Raw genomic sequence first — 24,315 nt, forward strand, 5'->3', positions numbered from 1 at the left:
GACAAAGTGGGGGGCTCTTGTGGCTCTGTCATGATGTCCTCTGCATGAGTGACTGGTGCCTCCTGAATCTGGGGGTGGGGAACCCACAGAAGCTGCTGAAGGCGGTGGCCATCAGGGGGGCACCAGCCCTACCAACTGCATCAGTGTCGGCTGTCAGTGGGGGCATGTGCACCCCCTACCAGTCGCCTATGGTCCCCTGTCTCCTTTCCACAGACCTTTCCCCACAGCGGGGGCCTGGGCAGGGGGGATGCTCCCAGGTGCCTGCCCAGCAGCTACAGGGGCTCCCCCAACGCTGCCTCAAGTCCCTCATTGCTTCTTGGCCTCTTGTGGCCTAAGATCGATGGTAGGGAGTACCTGAAGAGTGGGACTAAAGTCAGGGATGGAGGATGCTTGCCTGTAGTATCCAGGGGCATCTGAACCCCAAGACGTCTGGGCTTGGACCTGCACATGGGATGTCTGCCAGTGGATTTAGAAGTTTCTGAAGTTCCTGAATGACAGGGCTGGGACAGAGGATGCTCGCTGGTTGGAGTGCCAATACATGGTGGTTAGAAGGAGCTCTGCCTGCTCCATCCATACCGATTTTGGAAGGGTTGAATTGATACGATTTGGAGCAGATTTGATCTGGAACAGGAAATATATTATAAAAAAGAAAAGTGGGGAGGGGGCTGTGTCAGGACAAGCAGAGAGGTGGGTTAGCTAGAAGTTGGGGGGAGGCAAGGGGTCCAGAAGCACCGAGGTGGGGGATTTGAGCGGGGTGTGCCAGTGCCGCCGCTGGGACCGAGGCCGGGAGGTTTTGGGGAGAGGCTCGGGGCCAGACCCACGAGGGAGCAGGAAGGAGTTGTGTCCCCGCCGCGGCCAGAGCGGCGCAGCCCTGGTGCCCGCTGCTCCCAAGCGTATCTCGCCGCGGGGCTGGGACTACGGCTAGGGCGAGAGGCCCCGCGCGCGACCCGAGCCGGGCCGGGCCGGGCCCCCTGCGCAGCGCAGCGCAGCGCAGCGCAGCGCCGCCCCCAGGATGGCGACGCGACGCGGCGGAGGCGGTGCTGCCCCTCCCCCAGCGCGGCGGCATGGCGGCGGCGGAGCTGAGACCCCGCGGGGCGGGAGGTGGCGGTGGCTCATGGTGGCGCTGAGCCGCGTGGCGGCGACACCCAGCGCGGAGCCCGCAGCTCCGGCCCCGGCCGCAGCATGGGCGCGAAACAGAGCGGCCCGGCCACCGCTGCCGCCGGCCGCAGCCGGGCGTACTCGGGCGGGGACGTGCCCTCCGGCAGCGGCGGCGCGGACGGGCGGCTGTCGGGCAGCCCGGCGGCGGGCGGCGGGGCCGCGATGGCGGCGGCGGGGGGCGCGCCGAGGAGCCGCTCGGCCGGCGCGGCGGCGGGGGCCCGGGCCGCCTCGTCCGCCCCCCTCCAGCCCCCCGGCAGCAGCGGCGGCGCCTCCGGCTCGCAGGACTCGGTCAACAGCAGCCCCGAGGACGGCGGGCGCGAGCGGCCCGCGGGCAGCGGCGGCGGGGGGGCGGCGCGGCTGCTCATCGGCTCCCTGCCAGCGCACCTCTCGCCGCACCTGTTCGGAGGTAGCGTGGGGCCAGGGCCGGGTGGGCTGAGGGGGGCATTTCCCCACCCAGCCACGGAGCACGGGACCAGGCAGCTGTCTGTCCCTAGGAGCTGGGACTTTCCCAGGCTGTGTAACGAGCTTCCCCCTGGCCCAGTCCCGCCCCAGGGGCAGGGCGCCACCCGCGGAGCCCTGCGTCCTCTCCCTGCCCCCGTCACGGCCCCGCCGGCGGCGTGTTAGGGGCGCGGGGCTCGGCACCTGGCTGCGGCGGGGGGGACAGGATTTGAGGGTGGGCTTCTTTGGGGGCTGGACTCGATGATCTTGCGAGGCCCCTTCCAGCCCCTAATGGCTGTGCATCGTGAACCATGACTTCAGGGCACAGCCTCCCCCAGACAGGGCGCTCCCGCGCTTCTGGGCCCGCCGTGTGGGGCTGGTCTTATTCTAGGAGGCTTAAAAGCGGAAGGAGGGAGGGGGGAGGGGGATGTAGAAATGAAACCCCACAGCAATGCAGCAGTCGCTGGGGTGAGAGGGAAAGAAGCTGCTTTGGCCTAGAACTTCAGACTTTAATAGCTGTAATCAGTGACTGGGTAAATACCCTGGCCTGTTCCTTACATCGTTAGGAGTTAATTGGATCATGCGTTGGTGCTGTTGCTTTTCCTTGGGGCAGAAATCCGGCTTCAGAGAGGCAAAAACCCCCAACAAAGCAAAACCACGTGGTCACAGCTTGTTCCTGGTCCAGAGACTTGGGGTTTTCTCCAATGAAAGCTGGTTGCTAGTGACAGTAGTGTAACTGCAAGTTTCTCTGGGTTCTCTTCCTTCCCGCAGAGATGCTGATGTTATAGATGAGCTGAGTTCCTTTAAAGAGCCCTTCTCACCAAAACCACACTATATGAGTTCATTTCTGGTGTACCAGAGTGTATTTCCTTGAAGCTGCAGACAGAGGGTTGAGCAAAACTACTTAACTCTGGGTCTCAACCTGTGGTCCACAGACCCGTGGGGGTCCGCAGACTATGTCTATGGAGTCCACGAAAGATGACTGTACTCAATCAAAAGTCTGTGACTACCCACACTTAGAATTCAAAGGGGTCTGCACCTCCATTCAAAATTGTTTTGGGGTTCACAAATGAACAAAGGTTGAAAACCACTGACAACTTACAGGGAGCAGAGTCAAAGTAAACAATGAATCTCTTGGGTGTAGACTTTTTTTCTTTACAGTACAATTTGAATGAATAGTTTTGGGTACGGGGGGAGTTCATATACTAAGCCATTTCTTTCAAGCATAAGTTTTTAGGTGAAGCTGAGCTGACTTCCTTCAGTGACACTGGCTATCAAAGGGCCACTCATGTCAGAAGGGCAAATGCTGCGGTGCAGCGGGACATTGATGGGGTCATTCTTTTAAAAGCTATAGGAACCTAATATATATGTGCAAAGACTAGCTGACTTGGAAAGGAGATCAAAACTGGTTGTTTTGGGGGAAAGGTTGTTCAGTGCAAAGTGCCTGTCTTAAAGGTTATCCATTTATGCTGCTAAATCTATTTGTTTGTTGCCATCGAACATAGTTTCTGTGACATGGAATATCTTGTGGGTTTATTTTTGAAACTCATTCTCAGTCCTTAATGAAAGTGGCATAATCTCAAGAACAGAAGGTCAAATTAAGATCTTTTTCTTCCCAGTCCTTACGCTTCTTGGCTGATTGGCATGAGTGACACCCCCCACCCCTCTCAACACATAGACTTCTTTGTTGGCTGCCTTTTTGTGTGTTTAGACCTGAAGACAGTCCTGTCATCTCCTCAGTCTGCTATTGTCTCTTCCTAGTTCTGTGGCTGAACACAAGAATGGAAAGTGTCAGGCTACCTTACTAAGGAGCGTTTGTCCTTGAAAGAGAAAAAATAAGCATATGTGTTTGTATAGTGCCAGGCTGCTGCATATCTATTAACTCTCTGTTTATCGACTTTAATCAGATCAGGGCTCTGGTGTAAGGATGGTTGCTGTGTCAGAATATTACAGTATGTAGGAAAACAGTTGTGTACAATTCCCTCGGCAGTCAAAGGGTGCTGTGCCACTGCTTATTCTACAGCTAAAATATAGTGAGAGAGAGATTAAAACTTAATGTTTAGTAATTTGTTTGTTGAAGAAAATGATTTTGCCCTTTAAATCTTTCAGTGGAGCCTGCATAGTTGCAAGGAGAAATGGGATAAAATATGGGGTAGGAATCAAAGATCAAAATATGCAGCTTGGGTGTCCCCCCTTCCCTCCCAGTGATTGGTTGAGATTTCTTGAGCATGAGAATTTTACCTAATTAATTGCAGGCCATATTTTTCCTCTTGTTCCAAATTCAGATGATAATATTTGCATAAATGTGCTTTCTGTAGAACACTGGTTGGTTGCTCGCTATGTCTTATTTCCCATCAGCATTTGAAACCGGAGTGATAAAGCATTAGTGTTAATTGTCTGAGACAATATAGAATTTATGCCCTACTGGAGCTGAATAACCTTTTTTTTTTTTTAAGATGATTTTGATGGGTCCTGGATGTTAGGGTTTTGATTATCAAGATACAAAATGTGATCAGCTAAATTAGCTGTACATGTGAATCAGTCTGAATCAACTTTTTTCCTGAGTTTTGTTCTTTGTTATTGAAATGAATGGCTGCTTAGGACAGGAGGACCTTTATTTTTCAAACTTTCTCACACAGCACAACTGTCTAATGCATGTTTGTGCCTGTACGTGTGAATATATATATTTGCAATGTAACTAAATGTTCTGTAACATCAGCAACATAACTTTCCAAAACGTTTACCTGAGTAAATTCCAGTATAGGTCTGTGTGCATGTGTAATTTATCAGATGCTTGGTATAAATGGCCCTGCTGGAGATGATAAGTTAATAAGACTCTAGTGGAAAATAACTTGGAGGACTGTTTTTGTCCTGCTGGTGACTAGCTCAAGCTTGTCTAGGCGTGGTGCCTGGCAATTACTTTGTATACTGTGAGCATGCCTCAAAAATCCTCTCTTGTTTTGTAACCTGCAAGATAAATGAAGTTTCTTTTTATACTGACAGTTATAGTTTGAGTATCAGTTCAGCAGTTTCTTTGGAAAATCAGTTTAATGTGCAAAGAATAAAGTGTTTATATTTTCAGGCACACTGCTTGGCTTCATCCATCAGTGACATGTGGGTGCTGTATTTGCTCGAGTACTATAATTAATTTGCTGTAATAAAATTGTACTCCATTGTCACTTTTTTACTGAATAGGTTTGCATTCCTGAACAAGGTTTAAGTATTAGCTATCTGACGTGTCACTTATTTTAAACATTATCATGCTAATAGTATTAGTTGTACACTACAATGCAAAGAATTAAATGTTGTCATTTGTTGCGATATAGGAAAGTATGATCTGATGTTTGCTACATTCCTTTGCTTAACATATTATAATTAATATTTTTATATCTTTTCCAAAAGTCAGAGCTCTCTTTTACTTCATAGACTCTTGTGTTCACATCCGATTGGAGGCTTACAAACCTTTATGATCAAAGTACAACTGAATCGAATGTTGCTGTGCATCTTGTGAGTTACTATATTCTAGACAGTTCAGTTTACTAACAGATCTAGCAAGTGCTTATTCTCAGTGTATTAAGTATGCATATGGCTCTGTTTTTAAGTCTAGATTATATAACGTTAAGCATGTGGGTAAGTCTGCAAACTCTGTGCCTTACCTTATAGTTAGAAGTAGATTCTAAACCCAAATGTGCTCTATAACCTCTGTCTTGCAACATAGTACAAAGTCCCAACTACATGTGAGGAGATAAAGTTTAGTAATTAAATTCTTTCTGTAAGAGCTGCTAAGTTTTGTTTCTTGACTGAGAAACCAGTCTTTGCATCAGATTTCCTGTTAACAACTGTTTAAAACTTGGCCTTGGAGAGATGATGTAGTTTAACTACCCTGAACTACATAATTTATATTTGTATCACTACTTCAGGTCAAAACTAACTTGTATATCATGCAAGCTATCCCTATATTATACCAAGTTACTAAGATAGGCCTTTTTTTTTTTTTAAAGCAATAATTTCTCATTTCAATAACCAGTTCAGTTCCAATAATGGAGGCTTCAATTGTACACTGGGCTTCATGTAGCTCAGTGGTCATCTACAGGTGGATCTAAATCCACTGGTTGATCTCAGAACCTCTTGGAGTTGATCTGAGGCTGGGGGGAGCCGAGTGCCTGCATGCATGCACCCACACCCCAGCCCAGCAGGTCAGTCTGTGGGGCAGGGAAGTGGCAGGGGCTACATGGAGGCCCCCCCGCAGTGAGGGACAGTGCCGCGGAGGCAGGAGGAGGGGTAAATTAAGTGGGGCCCCTGCTGCGTGGGACTTACCTGCTGGGGAGGTGCACCCTGAAATCATTTTTTTTCTTCCTCTCCCTTGATCTGCTCCCTTTTCCCTCCCCACAGACTTACCTGCCAGATGGGGTGGAGGGTGGCTGCGGTGCATGGTAGATCTTGAGTTGCTTTTAAATGCCAAAGGTGATCTCCTACTTAAAAAGGTTGGAGACCACTGATGTAGCTGCTGATGGATGTATTGAATGACTATCATTGGAAAAGTAGTATCCACCAAAGACCCAGTTTAGTGCTCCTACTTCTAAAGCTGAACTAGAGATCACAGCAAGGAGAACTTTTGGTGAAAAATTCCTAGTGCAAACAGCTTGAATCCTGTAACAAAACTTCTTTTTGAGAAAGACGAATAGGGAGAAGAAAGTAAACTTCAAATTAAACGTTTCTTGGTGGGACTAAACTTTGAATAACATAGAAAATGCTAAGTACTAATTGTATTTTCTACTTCAGTTCTAATTCTGCTACTTTAACTTGATTAAAAAAATTAAGAAAATATTTAAAAGGGCATTGTCGATTTGAATGGTGATACTGTAACTTAAAAAAACTATAAAAAGTTTCATAAATGCTGCCTCTCAAGTGGCTTTTTTAACTGTAAACCTAATAAAAATGGTATATTTCTGTTTGAATTTGATTTCTTCCTTGCCGTAGAAAAAGACTTTCAGAAGTTGATTATGCATAGCATACTGTCAAATTGAAAACTACCGATTTTTTTTTTTTTTCATGTTCTTTCAGTTCCAAGAGCTTGAGGTATTAAATCAGTTTTAAGATAAAAAACACTTCTGTCTGAATTTTAAAGAGTTGCATATGTTCATTTAAATGAATACATGTTATATTGGCACTTAGCTTATTTTGATGGAATGTTAATCTATAAATACTTGATTTTAAAACATAGCTGGTGTCAGAATCCTTGCCCAACACTCATGCATACCTTTCTTGGGTATCACATTGCATGCAGGCTGGACCAAGCACTGCATGCCCTGCTTACAAAACAGAGTGTTGATTTGGAATGCATACTGCATGTGGCACCCTGCTAGACAGGCCCTGTGAACTGGTTCTGGGGTTGGTCTGGTTTGGGTCGTGCTGGAGCCAGCGCACAGGGCTGGTGCATTAAGGTGACAAATGCAGCACACACCCTGTGCTGTGTGGAGGGTTTGCAGCCAGTCCAGCCTTGTGTGCAACACATACTGGCCCCAGGGTTTTCTGTGTGCATGGCATGCAGGGTCAGCAAGGGGTGCAGGCTGAATTGAGCAGTGCACGTGGCATGGGGTTTGGAGTATGGGCTGTATGTGGCACCTCAGGCTAGCCTGTGCTGCCTGCAGCTCTGGATCCAGCCTGCATGCCACAGGCAGCGCATGCACTCTGCTGATCCTTCATGCCTTGTGCACAACCAGCCCTGGGACTAGCATGTGCTGCCTGTAGCGCGCAGGTTGGACCTGGCGCCACAGCACAGTGTCAGTCCCAGTTCAACCTGCAAGGGCAGATGAGTTTGACACATCTGCACTAGAGTGTTGCTATCTCTGAAGTCCCTGATGTTTTGCTTGACTTGTATAAGTGGGAAGTCAACTTGGAGTTTGTTCTAGAGTCTCCTTCCCTTTTACTTCTCAAACTTTTTATAGCTTCTAGGAGAGGAGCTTCTTCTTTCCTCACTGGAAACCTGATATTGACTGGTGAGGGAGAGATGGTGATGCTCTTGCACTTACTTATTTTGTGTTCTCTGCCTCTGCCAAGGGAAAGGGCTCCACTTTCTCTTGTCCCTCCATTCCTTTTGATAATTTTCCCCTGAGGCCATATAGGTACCATTGCTTTAAGGAGCAGTAGAAAGGACTCTGACACTCCAGTCAGTTTAATTATCTGTTTTTGCAGAGGGTAGAAGGTGTAGTGAGTTTTGGGGGAAAGAATGTAAGGTACAAGACCTTGCTGTACAAGACCTTTTGTGTTAGGAGACAGTGCAGTTGGAAGCAATGATACTGTTTAGCTGTTGCTGTTTTAGCCTATTGCATTTTTGTATGGCTAGAAATATCTATTCATCTAGGTAACATCTCCAGGGAAAGCAGAAAAGTTCCTGGAAAATCTAAACTTTTCCTTAACTAACTTCCTAGCTTCAGTGTAGGTAGAACTACTGGGTACATGCCCAGGCTGCCATTCATAGCTTTTCCCAGGCTGTAACTGAGTGAACACTGACCAGTCAGCTTTTCATTATTGGTATTTAGAACTCTGGGTTCAGAAGGGAAATAGGCATGAATTCTCTCAATATGGCTGTGCTTCTGCTTGAAAAGGTGTGAGGAGCAGCATTAGGAGCTGGTTCTGGAGCTATTAATTATGAAAGAGGATCAAAATGGAGGCGGGGCTGGAAGTGAAGTGTAGCAGAAAGATGTGTGTGTACATAAGTTAGAAGAGTGGATAGATTAGCTGAGATGTCTGCTGTAAGCAGTCCCTAGGAGGCTTGTAGAATGTGTGATTGGACAGATTCCAGGATTTCTTAGGGTCATACCTTTTATTGGAACAACTATGTAGTTGGGATAGAGTTAGACAAGCTTTCAAATGCAACACATTCTTCCTCAGGTCACCTTGCCTCTTGCATAATTTCTGGACCATCATGGCTACATCTCTCTTACACTACCATAGTTGGACATAGAACAGTTGAGAGGACAGAGAATGCTAATCCTTTTCAGTAGCCAGAGAGGATTTGACAAGTGGGGTGGGAGGTTAAAGTGACTCAGAGAGTTGCTCTAATTAAAGTGCCCAGAATGTCATGTGTATCACTGTACACAGGCTGAAAAATGGCTCGGCAAATGAGCTTTAGTTAAAGAGCCTCCGCTGCCATTTTTCAGCACATGACGCTGGAGTCTGCTGAAGTGCAGTAAGTATGGTAATTACTAGCTACCATGGTCCAACAGACCTGATCACGTGTATAGGTGCCCTCAGTGTATTGGAACTGTGTTACCTACTGTTTAGGGCAGGGACAGACAATTATTTTGGGCGGAGGGCTGCTTACTGAGTTTTGGGAAATCATCAAGGGCTGCATGACAGGCAGCTGGGGGCAGATAAATATTAATTTTCTAAATTTCTTAGGGGCCCCGCGGGCCAGATAGAATGGTGTGGCAGGCTGTATCTGGTCTGCAGGCTGCATTTTGCCCACCTCTGGTGTAGGGATAAATAAGGGTGGGCCATAAAAGTGACTGGGGGGAAAAGAGTGGAAATTGAGAGCATTTTTGAAGAGGTCCTCTTCTCTTCCTTCTCCCCCAACAGAAATAGAATAGAGGAATCAAATAATAAAAGGAGCAATGTTGGGAAGAAAAATCTAATAGGTTTGAGCTTGGGAAGAAATAAACTGCTTAATGTTAATAGGATGTGCAAATATTTCTTTTGGCTACCAGACAGTGGCAGTACCTGATAGAAATTTTGGTTTGCTTTTTCCGACAAAACCTTCTCTTAATTTTTTCTGAATTCCTCACCCATCCTGTTGGAATATCTCCCCTTGCATTCTCTCTCTGTTACACAATAGCAGACAAGTTTCCAGCAGCCTTTTAAGTGATATTTCTTTGTGTGGTCTTATGAATTGTTTTAATCACCAGTAAGAATCGGAATGTACTTTAAATAATTCTGGGACATGTTGTCTACTAAAGATCTCAGTATGATTTGGTAAGTTTTCCTTCTGAAGCTACGGTAGTCATACAAGTGGCCCCACCAAGAAGATGTTTTTGATTCAGTGTCTGAAACAGCATCAGCTGATGTTGTTTTAGACTACTAATAATCCTGCATAGAGTCCAGATTTTCTGCTGATTTATTTATTTTTTGCTGTAATTCTGGGTGCATTAGCCAAATGATGGTCTCTTTTGTTTCCTGCAATTCATCTACTTCTTGTTAATGGTTTCTTTACTTACTATAATCACCTCCATTAATTTCCACATGCTATGTGCCCTGAGAGTGGTAATGGAGCAGATTGCAGTTGTTCAGAGAGATTTTATTCTGTGAAAAGTAACAGACCTATTTAAACAGCAGGCAGTGCAGTGTAGCACCTTATAAACTAACTCGTTTAGAGATGCGTGAGCTTTCATCGGCTATAGCCTACTTTGTTAGATATGTTTAAGTTAAATTAAAACCCAGGAAAATCAACATGAAAGGAGACAGGTTTATAACAAAATAATCAGTCTTGGAGAACACTGAGAACCACAGTCAACAAATGCAGCAAAATAGTTGTCCTTTTAAGACTGTTCTTAATATGTTTCAGTTTTTCTATATTCCTATAGTGGAGTGTTGCTGTAACATGGTCTTTTTCAAACATTTTATAACTTGATGAAGATGTGGTCTGTGCTGAAATGTGGCAGAAAGCTATATACCTGGAAGTACTTCTTACATAGGTTATTGAAGTTCTGTTTGCTTGTTTGAAAAGAATGTTTTATTTTGACAATTCTGAATTATCCCCCATGTGATCGGAAATAATGGTACTGGTTAGAAAATAGGCTGTATTTATTTGATAGTCATCCTCTGTACCACCTGGACCATAGCATCTGTTTTCCCAGGACCCGTTTTCCCAATTTCCTACGTTCTGAACATTTCACATCTTTTGTTGTTTGAATGTTGAGTAGCTGAATCTCTAGCTACAAAGTGAATATAGTTGTAACTTTAACTAGCTGAAAGATCTCAAACTGGTTGCAGGGAGTGCCCCAGCCATTTAATGTGGGGCAGGAGCATACTGAAAAATAAGTACTTCCTTTGGTTTGTAATATGGTAATACCGTGTATTACTATTATTGAGTCAAGCTCAGAGGCACCCACTGCTGCAGAAGAGACAGTTTTAAGTGATATTTTCAATTATGAGGGCTAATATTCTTTTTGCAATATGCATATTTTTAAATATAAGCTTTTTGTGAATGTCAGAAACACATACACTTGTTCTCTGGTTCAGAAGGAAGAAGATAGGAAGAATATATTTGGGTGAAAATAAAAGCTGTCAATATGATGATTGGAATTTATTATAGGCTACCAAGTTGAGAAGAGGTGAATGTGAGGTACTCTTCAAGGAAGTGACAAAATTATCCAAATTTTGAGATGGTACTGATAGGAAACTTCAATTATCTGGTCATCTGCTAGAACAGCAATATAGCCAAACATAAAAGTCAATTTTGTTACATCCCCACCATTATATTGGTGCTGCATCTTTCACCTTTTATCTTCACTCAAATACATTCTGATCTGCTGACTTCTGGGTTGGGAAGGAATCCTGCCCTGTCCCCCTTTCTGCTGCTACATGTCAGGGTTTTTTTTACACCTTCTTTAGGAGCATTGAGTGTTAGCTGGAGCCAAGGCTGAGGATTTTGACTGGGTGTGTCAGTGCTCCTGCTGGGACTGAAACCTGGAGGCTTGTGGTTAGAGGCTCAGGGCCAGACTGATCACACCGTATTTGGGTTCAAGAAGGAATTTTACCCTATGAGCAGATTGGTACAGGCTGTAGGGATGTTTGCCTTCCTCTGTAGTGCGGGAGGGAGGGTGTGTTAAGCTCTTCCATGGATCTCTCAAGTGTATTTTAACAACCCTAAACAACCTTTAACAGCCCTCTGCTTTACCCATGTCAGGTTAGGTTGGTATATCTTGTGTTTGTGTTGGGTTTGACTGTAGTTTTGGTAATAGGTTAGAAGATTGATTTTTATAGGGTGGTTTGGATGGGGTGCACCTGCATTTTGCAGGTGGCTGAACTAGATGACCTCTGGAGGTCCTTTCCAGCCCTACTTCTCTGTGGCTGCATATAGATGAGCTTCAATGCATTTCAATTAGAACATGTTGGAGCAGACTTGATTAATTGAGCTTGCTTCATGTTCTAATTGGAGCACTCTAGTGTTGCCTCAGTGTAACGTGTATTAAGCCCCCCACTTTTCAGAATGGCTATGAGGGTACTTTAATTAAACATGGTTGAATAAGCTTTAGTTAAAAGTGCCCCCATGGCCATTTTGAAACGCAGTGGGGGCTTAATGCATGTGATGATGAGCCGTTTTAATTAGAGCAGCTGCCCAGGAACTTCTGTAATTAAAATGCCTCCCACTTCCCCCCTTACCTCCTAAGCACATGTATAGGCAGTCTGTGTTTCTATGATTTTGTATCTTGGGGCCTTTCTCACCTATTTAAGAAGTTTGATCTTTGAAGTTACCGAACAAGAGAGAACACAGGTAGTAGTGACAGTATCTCATATTGCCACTTGTGGAACCTTAATTTGGCCTCCTATGTATCTCTTTTAATTTGGGGCCATGTATGTTATGATACAATATTTGATTATGTGATCATATATTTTTTCCACAGGATCTCTGCTTCCATATACAGACTGGAGGGTGTTCACTTTTAACACCCCCCGCCCCTATCAAATATATATACATTAGATGGGGGGGGGGTGTTAAAAGTGAACACACTCCAGTCTGTGTATGGAAGCAGAGGTCCTGTAGAAAAAATACATGATCACATAATTAAAAATTGTATCATAACATACATATATGTTATATGTAGGTAGATAGATAGATAGATAGATAGATAGATATTCTTTATTCTTCAGTTTCATGTCTCACTTATTACATACTATTGAGACCCTGCTCTTATAACAGAATTATTCACTTCCTCCATCACCTTTTCTACAATACTTTTACAAAACACTGTGAGGATCAGAGTGTTTCACAAATGCTGGTTTAATTTTGGACCATCTCTGGGGGATTAGCAGGTGTTTTTCTTGCTGTACTGTGGAGAGCTGAGGTACAGAGAAAATAAAACCTGAAAGTATCCATTATTTTACAGTATCCCTTTTGAAGTACCCCTTTTGATTTATCAGTGTACTTAGCCTTATAGCACATCATGTTCAAAACACAGACTGCATTCGCTTTAATTGCAACCGTGTGCGCTCAGCTCTTAAGCAGATCAGGCCCTTGGGTTGTAAATGAGGCACCCAACAAATGAGGAATGTGCATTTGGGGGTCAGGTGCATAAAAGGTGGGCTTAAGTGACTTGCCAAGCATCACACAAGAATTATGTTGTAAAGGCAGGAATAGAATCCAGTTCTCCAGGCTGACGCTCAGCTGCCTTAATAATTAGAATATCCCCTCTCTGTGGCCTCTGCCTTATTCAGTAGGATCATCATATGCAAGGTGTCTAACTCAAGGCTTTGTCATCCCCTTTTCAAGGTGTTCAGGTCTTCATATTGAGCATGGGTTAAAATTCCATCCCTGACCCATTTCACACCTTCCAATTTCTGCAAAAATGAATTGGGGTCCTATGGACCCATTTCATCCCTGAAGCAGGATCAAAAAAACTCTCATGACTTCATTTAATTTTAGGTGGAGTCACAGTGCTTGTGTACAAGATGGACTGTAGATTTGAAGATATGTTGAAAAGGAACTAGAGACAGATGGTTACTTCTCAAATATTTTTATTCACTTCTGTTGTCGGGTAAGTATCATCAGCTTGGAGAAATGGAGATTAAGGGGTTGGGGGGACATGATAGTAGTTTTCAAATATTTGAAAGGCTGCTGTACAGAAGAGAGAGAACAATTGTTCTCCCTGGCTGCGAAGGGTAGGGTATGGAACAATGGCTTTAAATTGCAGGAAAGTAGATTTATTTTAGAGCTCAGGAAAATTTTCCTCACTGTTAGAGCAGTAAGGTGATGGAATAAACTGGCTAGGGAAGCTGTGAAACTCCTTCACTGAAAGTTTTCAAGAGGAGGCTGAATAAGCATTGGTCAGACATGATATAATAATAGCACATCCTGCATTCATATAGAGGGGTTGGGCCAGGTGACCCCAGACATCCCTTCTGACTCTTTGATTCTGTGATAGAAATCTAGCCAGCTTGTGCCAGGCAGATTGTTCACATAGGTCAATACAGGTGTCTTTCATTAAAGGCATATAATAAGTCTTGTACAAGAGATTAGAGGTAGGTTGACAGGCTAATAATGAAATAATTGTCATTCTTATCAGAGATTATAAACTGCATTATATATAAAATTAGTTTGCTGCCTCACCTATTCAGTTGAATTAAACGCTGGGTGGGAGGGGGAATGTGCGGGGGTGGGGGGGGCAGGGTTTGGAAAGAAGATGTCCCCCTGGACTGTTATGACACTGGAATAGTGTGACATATGAAAAAATATAGAAATATTATATTATCATTGTAAAAGACTATATATTTTAGTACTTTTCACAGTGTACAGTCATATAACTCAACTGTTATAGAGGATATAACATGATGAGACATTAACTTTTGAGTGTTCGACTGGAGTATGTTAATGTAAGTTTGTTTTTTTTTTTGTTTCTTTGTCTAGCTTAGTTCAGCCATAAATATGCTAGTTTATATTTTATCTGTGGTTTTTGAATTTGTGTTTTATAATCCATAGCATTTTAAAGAATAAATGGCCACAGGGCTCTCTCCCAGAAAGGAAAATGCAAAGTGTCTGCTTCTGCAGGAAAATCTAATAATGTAATAGCTCTAAATTTAGAGGAAATACAGGTTACATTGTTGGACAAATAAGCTCTGAGTACTAAAACAAACTCTGGCATTTAGTTTCTTGATGAGACAAAAATACCATGACATTGCAGAAAAGGGATAGGACAGAAACTCTCATTTCATATATGGAATAATTTTTTCTTTGTGCTGGTGGAATTTTTTGTTTTTATCTTAGAGATTCAATATTATGCCAGTATGGAGCACTAAACACACAGGCATTGTTATCCTCCAGTGACGGTTTAAGAGAGGATTAGAATGTAAATTGCTATCAGCTAAGGGAGTCAAAAAAGGACCAGAATTCTCATTTTGGTTCTCTATGAATGTGACACTTAGGGGAAGTAGGACTGGAAGAGACCTCCAGAGGTTATCTAGTCCAACCCCTTGCCTGAGGCAGGATCATCCCTATCCAAAGCATCCCATACAAACCATAATCTAACCTCTACATTAGGCTACTGTCAACCCTGACACAACATAGACCTAACACCCTAACCTGCCACAGATAAAGCCAGTGGAACCATGGGAGCCAGTGTCTTGCTTCTATAAAATGTTGTCAGTATATGCTCAAGAACTCCTCGGCAGAGGGCCATGCCCCCTGCTACAGAGGAAGGCCAAAACCCCCACAGTCCATACCAATCTGACCATGGGGTAAAATTCCTTCCTGACCCCAAATATGGTGATTAGCCTGACCATGAGCAGAGGGGCAAGACCCTTTAGCTGGGAACCTCTGGCTTTGCTCCCAGGAGGAGCATTGGCACACATTAGTCAAAGTCCCTAGCCTTGGCTGTAGCCAACATCCAAATGCTTCTGGGAAGGCTTAAAAAAATCCTTACTCATAGAGTAGAAGGGGACTGAGAGGGACAACCAGCAAAGACCAGAAGCATGGGAAATACCCATGGTAGAACTTAGGTGTTGCTATGACTAGATCACTGGAGGGCGGTATGTATGACTTGCATAATGGACTTACCTCTTAGTATTTGTTCTGCAAGTGGTCTGTTTTTGTAAATGTTTGTGCACTTTGCTTTTATAATCCTTTTCAGAAGGGCAGTTAAGAAAATATCTACACTCAGAAAGCTGCAAGTTTCTGCCATGGAGACTGCCGATGTGAGAGAAAGCACATGCTAACTAAAATAAATGCCTAACAAAATGCTTCGTTGCCAGAAGTATTGGACTTGGTTGACTTTGGCCATGTCACTTGGACAAGTTTACAGTGCCGTCCGACAGTCAGACATGGTTTGTTAAAATACTGAAGTTTTTCAACTTTACTTGCAACTGGTATTGGTGTGACTTGCTACTTTTTCCAGTGATTGCTTATAGCTTCAGATTTTTGGTGGCTGCGAAGTTGTGACTACTGGCTGAGGCAAATACTTTTATAAAGTTGTTAATAAATTTCTCAACAAAATGTTCCCAGTTAAACAAAAAGCTCAGTTATCTAGTATTTTGGTTGCCCTAGCCTTCGTGGTACTGAATGAGTAAGGGTGAGCTCCCCAGGAGCTTTTTCTGAAGATTCTAATTTCCCTTCAAAATGTGTAAGTAACATTCTTGAAGCTGTCTGTGCCCGCCTCTTCTCGATGGTTTGCTCTCGCGCCGCCTTTGCCTGAGACGCTGACCTTGCTCACCAGGGACCTTCGTGCAAACCCCAGAGGGCACCTCGGTTACCTTTAGGGTGACCCCCAAACTCTTCTGCCACGACCTTGAATGTTCCTTCAGTGGAGGGGGGTCCCCTTTGAGGATGCCTCCAGAGCTGCCATGCGTCACGGCGGACATTCACGGGGCTGCAGCATCCGCTATACCCCGACCATGCTCCAACCTTTGAGGCAGGCCTCCAAACCTTTTCATGGCTATCCCCTGCTGATATCTTTCCCAGCCCCGCGATGACTCCTGCCGATGAGCACCTGGGACCCTGGCTGGACCTGGAGGGTCTGATGACTCTTGGCCTTTGGGCTTGCCTTCTTTGATGTCCTGAGCCGTCTATGCCTGAAGCTGTTGGCCCTCGCTGGGTTCTCACATGGTTCCTTTCTCACCGTTGGACAAGTCCCAGCTACCCTGGCCTGGTGCTAAGGGCTCTGCTAATCGGCTGTAGCCAGGGAACTGAAATAGACAAACCCTAAAAGGGGAACACAGTCAATACCCTTGCCACAAACCCCTCACCTTAAGGTGACCCAACATGAAACAAAATAAGGAAACTAATAGTGCGACTGCCAGGGGAGTGTGACACCAGGGTGGGGAGGGGACAGGAAGAGGAGCACCCACGGGGAGAGTCCTGTACTCTCCTGGCTCCTAACACCCCTAGGCTAGCACGTCCTCTGGGTCGGGATCTGTGCCTTCACCCCAGCTGGGGTCTCTCTCCCCTTCCCTCCAGGATCTGCCTTCACCCTGGAGCCTCAACACCCATTGCCTTTGAGGGCTTCCATGCTGGTTATCGTTGCAGTCACTGCTGACTTCTCTGGTGGTCCTGTCGATTCCCCATTGGTCTTCTCCAACACATGGATCCTTTGCAGCTCCTGCCGCCTCAGCCTCTGCCGGCCTCCCTGCCGGTTCCTTTGGTCCCCACCTGTCTTCTCTGGCTCGGGGATCTCCCACGGTTCTGGCTGCCGGTCTCCCTGCTGGCTCTTCTGATCACTGCCGGGCTTCCCGAGCTCGGGGATCCTTTGCAGCTCTGATCGCTGCTGCCGCTGACGGTTGCAGCGGCTGGACACTCTCCACCCTGAGGTCTCCTGCTGCTCCTCGGCGTCCTGCCTCCCATACTTTTGGGGCTGCTTTTTATCTCCACCGGGTGGCGTCTCTCCATGACGTCACCTGGCCCCAGCTGGATATGGGCACGGCTGACAAACAGCGCGGGCGGTTTCCCACAGCGCGCTTCCTCGCTCCTCCAGACCCCTGCAACAGGTACGTTTTTTTTCTTCTTTCACCTTGGTCTAGGGTCTGCCTCTGAACGAGGCTTCCCCCTTTTCCGGTCCTGTGCCCCTGGGACACTGTCCTTCATGTGAACCTCTCATTCTTATATTTTTTCTGAGAGAGAGGTGGATGTTTTCTCTCACCCTGTTGTTCTCATGGCTCAGTTTCCCCATCTGCAAAACAGGGATAATGATACTAATAAGGTGTAAATTGTCTGGCAACCTAATGATTGGAAGTGCAATGTAAAAGCTAGGAGTTCATATTATCTATGAAGTGCAGGTTTTGTGCTCTCTTACTTTTGTGAGTATTGAATCAAATATCCCTACAGAAAACAAATCCCCAGTATACTGCATTGAATGATATCACATGTTTTCTCCTGTTTTGTTCATTTGGGTGGCTGTTCTTTCCTACCTGAATCTTTAATTTTGGCAGCACTAGTTAATTAGTCAAACCAGCAGTTGAGGTTGGTGGTATGTGTATACAGCACACTATATTACTGTGTAGAGAGCAGCAGTTCTTCACATGGGGGCTGTAAGATGTTTTCAAGGGTGTTGCACTTTTGTGGCCGGGTGGAACTGTCCGGCATACCTGTTTCCAAGATGTGTGTGTGCCAGAGCGGGAAGCAGCTGCAGCAGGATCCCCTCTGTGACAGCTCTTCCCAGAACGACTGATACACTTCCTCCTGGAAACAGAGGTATGATAGGGACAAATCTGCGTGGTCGCAGCTGGGTGACCAGGGCATGGACTTCGGGCACTGACCATGGGGAGGGCACTGGAATGGAGATGGGAAGTGCCAAAGTGACAGCAGGGTTCTGGTCTCACCCAGAGGCTAGAACGGGGTGGAGGGTGGAGGGCCGCTTCCTGAGTTTTGGCAAGCCATTGAGGGCCACGTTACAGGCAGCAGGGAGCAGATATATATTCATTTTCTAAATTTTTTAGGGGCTCCGCAGGCCAGATAGAATGCCCTGGTGGACTGCATGTTGCCCACCCCTGGGCTAGAAGCTCCCAGACAGATTCAAGATTCCTCTGACATCTTGGTTTCCCTTCCCTTCTGCTGTGCAGCAACAGCTATTTTGTTAACCCTTTTACAGCCACAGCCAAACTAAGGCTTTTACAGCCAGAATCTCCATGCAGATTGCTGGCATCTGTGTGGTTAATGGAGGAAAGGGTGTCCAGGGAGTAGAAATAACCATTTATGCTGCAGGAACAGTTATTCTCAATTAGTGTGTTGTCAAGTTCCCAAAAGTTATGGAGTTGTGCTTTGAGTTGAAAGAAGTTGAGAACCGGTGGTATGGAGATACTCAGGCTAGCAAAAACCCTCACTCTTTTTATTTCCTACTTCTAGAGAGAGATTTTCCTGGGTAGGGTACAAATGGCAATAAAATGTATGGATAATTTATAATCTCTTATGTTCTGTTCCAGTAAAGCTCTGAAGCTCAGTGGGGCTTGTATCCCTTGTTTCCTTTTCCCTTTATCTCTTCTCTGATGACTTGTTGCTTGTTTTGAGTCGTGGTCACATGGTTCTGTTACAATACTGAAAATAATAACTTGCTATTTTGCTATGAAAAATATTATTTCTTCTAAAATAGCTTGAAGTCTGGAAGTTAATGCTGTACCTAATATGTTTCAGACATTTAAGGTAGTATAGATTTTTCCCTTCAGCTTTACCAAGCAGCAATGATACAAACAAAAAATAGCATATCTCTTAGATGTGCTATTAGTATTTGAAGTTACAATAAAAAACTAAAAAAAAAGTGTTGTGCTAATCAATATGTATGTGAAATGCAAGTCTTTTTCTTGTCATTTTTCTATTTAGAACTATTTCTTAAGCATCTTTCTTTTTTATTTACATTTACACTAACATGAAAATCAGTGTGTATAGCTGCTTGTCCTCCTGAGCAGTTTCAAAACAAACATGCGCATCCTGAAATATTTTTACGTTAGTCTTTTTCTTCAAAGGATCTCTATAAATGTCTTGTTGATTGACTTCACTGTATACCCAACAGTAGAGTAAATGTCCTTATTTTAGTTTTCACTGTTTTTGTTGCATGTTGCTTCTTATAGACCTACTCTATTTTCAGCCTTCAGTCATTGGTTTATGCTTTACAGATCAATAACTCTGGATGGATTTCAGACGTGCACAAGTTCAAGTTAGAAAGGGAGGAAGGTGTAAAATCACCTTTTGGTTTTCTTGTGTTTCTTCAGTGTTTGTGTACCCTTCCCAGCATTGCAACTTCTCTCTGACATATTTTCTGTAACACTTATGTAGAGTTGCAGTGGGCAAGGGCAATCAGAGTTGTGAAGTTTTTTAGTAGATATGGTAACTTAAAATACTGATGCATTTTGGTACAATTCTGCTTTTAAAGTACTTGGATTTGCATACTGCTAGCAGCAGTCTCGTGATCATGACACTTTGAGGTCAGTAGGTCTTCCACGTGCAATTTTTCTTAAAATAATGTGTGAGAAGCAGGTGTGAGAAGCAGGCAGGGAGCAGCTGGCAGTTGTTCCTCCCGTCCCCTGACTTCCCAGGCTACAGGAAGGGACACTGGGGCACAGAAGGGAATTGGTGAGGATTTATTCACCAAGGCGCCCCCGGGGGTTACAAGAAACAATGGCCACAAGCTAGTAGAGAGCAGATTTAGACTGGACATAAGGAAGAACTTCTTCACAGTTCGAGTGGCCAAGGTCTGGAACGGGCTCCCAAGGGAGGTGGTGCTCTCCCCTACCCTGGGGGTCTTCAAGAGGAGGTTAGACGAGTATCTAGCTGGGGTCATCTAGACCCAGCACTCTTTCCTGCTTATGCAGGGGGTCGGACTTGATGATCTATTGAGGTCCCTTCCGACCCTAACATCTATGAATCTATGAAGGACCAGTGGCAGCTGCTGCCTTCCATGGGCCTTCTGCAGAACATGGTGATCCCAGTCTAGAATGCATAGGAGCCTCTCCCCTGGCTTCACTCCTGGTCCCCAAGAGTTAAGCTAGGGGAAATTGTGCAGTTGTTCTGTCTCCTGGGAGTGATTTTATTTATTTATTTTTAACCTTGTTGTAGTTGAGTCACTTTTCTCCTAGAGTTGTCATTTTGCTCCAGGGGGAAAAGCTGGATCATCTGCACACTTTGTGATTCTGGGAGAATGGAGATTTTTATCTTCGTAGAAACAGTGTCTATACTTGGTCTATATGGCCATTACCAGTATAATATCATGGGTAACATGATTACTTAGAGAACAGTAAGGAAGAGAAAAGTAGAGGTGAAAAAAGATGGTCCAACATTGCAAGGCTTCTTTCTTAAACTGTAAATTAAAACACGCACATAGCCATGGTGAAAAATGCCTGATTAACTATTATTGTGTACATTTTTATGATTATTTCCATGTTAGATCTACTTCTTCACAAGCATACATATTTTCCTGTAGTGTCTTTTCTTTGAAGTGACTTTTTTCCTTTCCCAAAATTATGCTCTGTACCTTAGTCAATTTTGAATGAAGAATATACTATATAGGGAAACATTGGTTTTAAAAAAAGAAAGCAAAAGTGTAGTACACATTTTTTGTGCATGATGGAGAGTATTTTTTTCTGCTGGTAACTGAATTCTCTACTCTCCTTTTTTTTCTCTTCCTGATAGATTCCTATCTGGTTTCTCAGTGAATGAATTTGCAATTAACACTCTCTTGTATTGTAAACAAGAAAAATATTTGCTTCCCTTAATTCTGCTCGGTTTTTCTTTTGTCAGAATTTCCTAGAATAAATAAGCAAACAGTAATTTCCTTGTAGCCTTGAAGTATGACTGAAATGAGACGCATTGCCTTTATCATAGTCTTTAATTGCCTCTTAGTTTTAGAGCACCTGTGCAACAGAAAGCTTTCTGTGTCTAAGATGATGGCTGTTTTCTTTGATTAAGACGACCATGGTAGAAATGAGACAAAAAGTATTTTTGGACCAGGTACTTTACTGTTAATACTCAATTGGTCTCGCTTGCTCTTTCACATCCCTAGCAGTTGCTGCCTTGCTAAATTCAAAACAGGAAGATCAGTAATGGAGTTTGTTTAAAAATAGATCATCCTATATATAGTACCAGAACACTCTTTGTGTTTGATGATAAGCTTAAACTGCTTTTTCCAGCATCAGTAATGTCAGCTGTTTTTTTTTTTAAACATGTAGCACATACCATGACTATCTTGAGCAAAAATTTTCTTCCAAAGCTTCCAAAACTTCTCCTGGGAGAATGGTCATTCTGGGAGCTAGTAGGCTCCAAATGGAGCTGTTATTGGTGATTCTCTTCCAGCTTGATTGAAGGAAGGTTAGAGGTATTTTTGAATTTTGATCTACATGCTGGCTGATTCCTTGGGAAGCAAACTGAAACTACTAAGGGGAACCGAATCATTGTCTGTCTTCACAGGATCTAATCTGCATATTTAACCTATCAGTGTCATTATAGTATCTGAGTAAATGCAAGCATTATATATAGAAATAACAAAGGAATAATAATAATAATTTCTTCTTTTGCCCACTATAGGAGAAAACTCAGGTTTTCTGTAGATTCTACTAACTTTTCCTTATGTTCAGCACCCATGCCCTGGACAGCTCAAATTCTCAGCTTTGTTCATGAGCTCCAAAGTTCAGACAGGATTTTCCCAATCTTAACACCTAGAAAAAGCAAAGGATCTCCATGAATTGTGTGCTGTAAGCCATTTTATGGAAAGGGGGACAGAAATCTTAGGGTTGGGCTCAGGGAATTCTTTTTTGGACTCTGGAGTACCTTCAGTGGGTTCTGACCTGGTTGAACCCCAGTAATTCTTTTTGTGCAGGAAACAATTTTGACCTTCCTGAGACTGTCATGGTCTCAGGACTGCCACATTTTTAATCTTCCTTTTTCAAAATAGCTGTTCATCTCATACCTCCTGAGCCACTGGGTTACCTTACAATTTTTGAACTTCTCATTCAGGTTCGCCTCCTTTTGAGCATGAAATGCCCCTTCAGTATTTGTTCTAGAAAATGTATTTTCTTGTTGCCATCATAACTGTCAAAAGAATGAGATTATATTTTTTTTGACAGTTAAGCTAGTCTTTGATCATGTTCTCAGTTCCTTATCTTTTTAGTTTTTCTACTTGGATAAAGTGATCCTTGGGACTAGCCCTATTTTTTGTCTGAAGTATTCTCCACTTTGCATTTCAGTAAGAATTTTCCTGCCTGTTTTTTTCATTTCTTTTAGCAGAAAGAGGAAGGACATATGCATCCCGCTTCCATCTTTTTCTCCTTGTTTTGTTCCTTTAACTTCACACAACCCATTCACTGTTTTTGATTAGTGTGTTACATTCACACACTGTGTTGTTTCTCCTTAAGTGATGATATTAAAATATTTACGTTCCATAGAAATACAGCAGGGTAAATTTTGATGCACTTTATTCTGGTACTGTTGGAATTAATACAGGAGAGAAGACTTGGGCAATAGAAAGTTCTCTGACAGATTTAACTTTTGGAAAAAAAAAATCTCTCTCTCTCAAACTTCTAAAGTAAGAGTCTAAGATATCTAGAAGTTGCAATTGTAAAATTTATTTGTGGAAGAGAACTGTTTTATAGAGTGAAGCTGTGTGTGGCAGGACACTTTTGGGTGCAATTTTGAGAACAAGGGATATAAAGGCTGCAGTTTGCTGCTGCCAGCCCAGGCAGAAACATTGCCTGGCTGAGCTGCAACAGAAACATCTTGAAGGTAAGAGCAAGAAGCTCTTGGTCCTGGGCATAACCTAAAACTGCACCCTGCCAGGGATGGGTGGCCTGGTGGGGCTCCTAGTGGCGTGGGAGCCCCCAAGAAATGCCAAGCCAGTTATCTCCCTGGTGAAAGGTGAAGAGGGGCACCTTAACCCTAGTCTCCATCTTCAGGTGGGCTTTGGAGGCAGTTGCAGGGCCAGGCATGGCAAGTGGAGTGCCACCTGAACCCAACAGGGATGGGAAATCCTGGAGACCCTAGAAGGGGTAGCATGGGGAGTGTAGTTGTGTGGCCCTGCACAGAGTAGGGCTGAACTGGGAGTAGGCCTGAAGGGCTGTGCATGAGGGGGCCTGAGTAGGGCTGAATAAGAAATAGGCCTGAAGGGCACATTGAGTAGGGCTGAACTGGGAGTAAGCCTGAAGGGCAGCGCAAGGGCCAGCCCCATGAGTGGTTAATCATGAAGATGACAAGGCCCTAGGGTGGGGCGTGGTGCAGAGGCCCTAGAGGGGGTGTAGTAGGAACCCTGTATGTGGGGAAGAGGCCAAAGCATAGTCATGGATGCCTGAGGCTGTAGTTTGGGCCAGAGGCCAAGTAGGGGGCTGAACCAGAGAGCTGGGGTGAGTCCTGACCCCGGTAAGTCCTCTACTGCAAGGAGGCTGAGAGTGGGATGAATGGAAGACTTAAGGGCAAGCACAATGACCTGCTGCCCCAGAGAGGTAGTGAGAGTCCCTGTAAGACCCTGGAGCACCCGTCGTGGTGTAGATTATGATTACATCATGTGGATGCATTTCTGCAAGGCATGGGCTGCAGTGTACGGGATGTTTGGAGCCACAGATAGCTCCCCCTGGCACTGGGGCAGGGAATGGGCAGCTTCTTGCATTATACCATCAGTTTATGAGGACAACAGTCATGGCAAGTGAGACTGGGTAGACTACCCCAGAGAAACAGGTGAGTGGGTCGGCATGAGACCTGGCCCCGAGCGTGCCCCCTGTTACACTGATGTTACAAAGATTAGGTTTATCTTTGTGCAGAGGATGAGAAAGATGGAAACATTTAGTTTAATAGCTTTTCAAGCTGAAATGGAAAACACCATAATACTTTGACTCACATGTATGAATGTAGGCTCTGTAAATATTCCATTCATTTTTTCTCTTTATAAGCCTTGAAGGGAATTTTTGTGGTTTGAATATTTTTCATTCTTAAGTGGAATTGATTTAAGATTGTGAACTATACTTTTTTTTACTTAATGTTATCTTTTTACAAATATTTTGCAAGGTCTTATTCAGTACATAAAGACACCTCTGCACACTTGT

The 24,315-nt window shown here is 44.3% G+C and overlaps 1 protein-coding gene across 1 annotated transcript in view; it reads left to right on the forward strand.

The window, feature by feature from the left end:
* The first annotated feature begins 1,045 nt into the window (after positions 1-1,045).
* The window catches only part of ZNRF2 (zinc and ring finger 2), an 82,379-nt gene continuing 59,109 nt past the window's right edge, over positions 1,046-24,315 (forward strand). The window contains exon 1 of the mRNA XM_019497765.2: positions 1,046-1,564. Within this exon, the coding sequence (XP_019353310.2) occupies positions 1,183-1,564 (382 nt within the window). The 5' untranslated portion in view covers positions 1,046-1,182. The remainder of the gene's footprint in view (positions 1,565-24,315) is intronic.

The sequence above is a fragment of the Alligator mississippiensis genome, chromosome 5 (genome assembly GCF_030867095.1).
Source record: "Alligator mississippiensis isolate rAllMis1 chromosome 5, rAllMis1, whole genome shotgun sequence".
Taxonomy (NCBI): domain Eukaryota; kingdom Metazoa; phylum Chordata; order Crocodylia; family Alligatoridae; genus Alligator; species Alligator mississippiensis.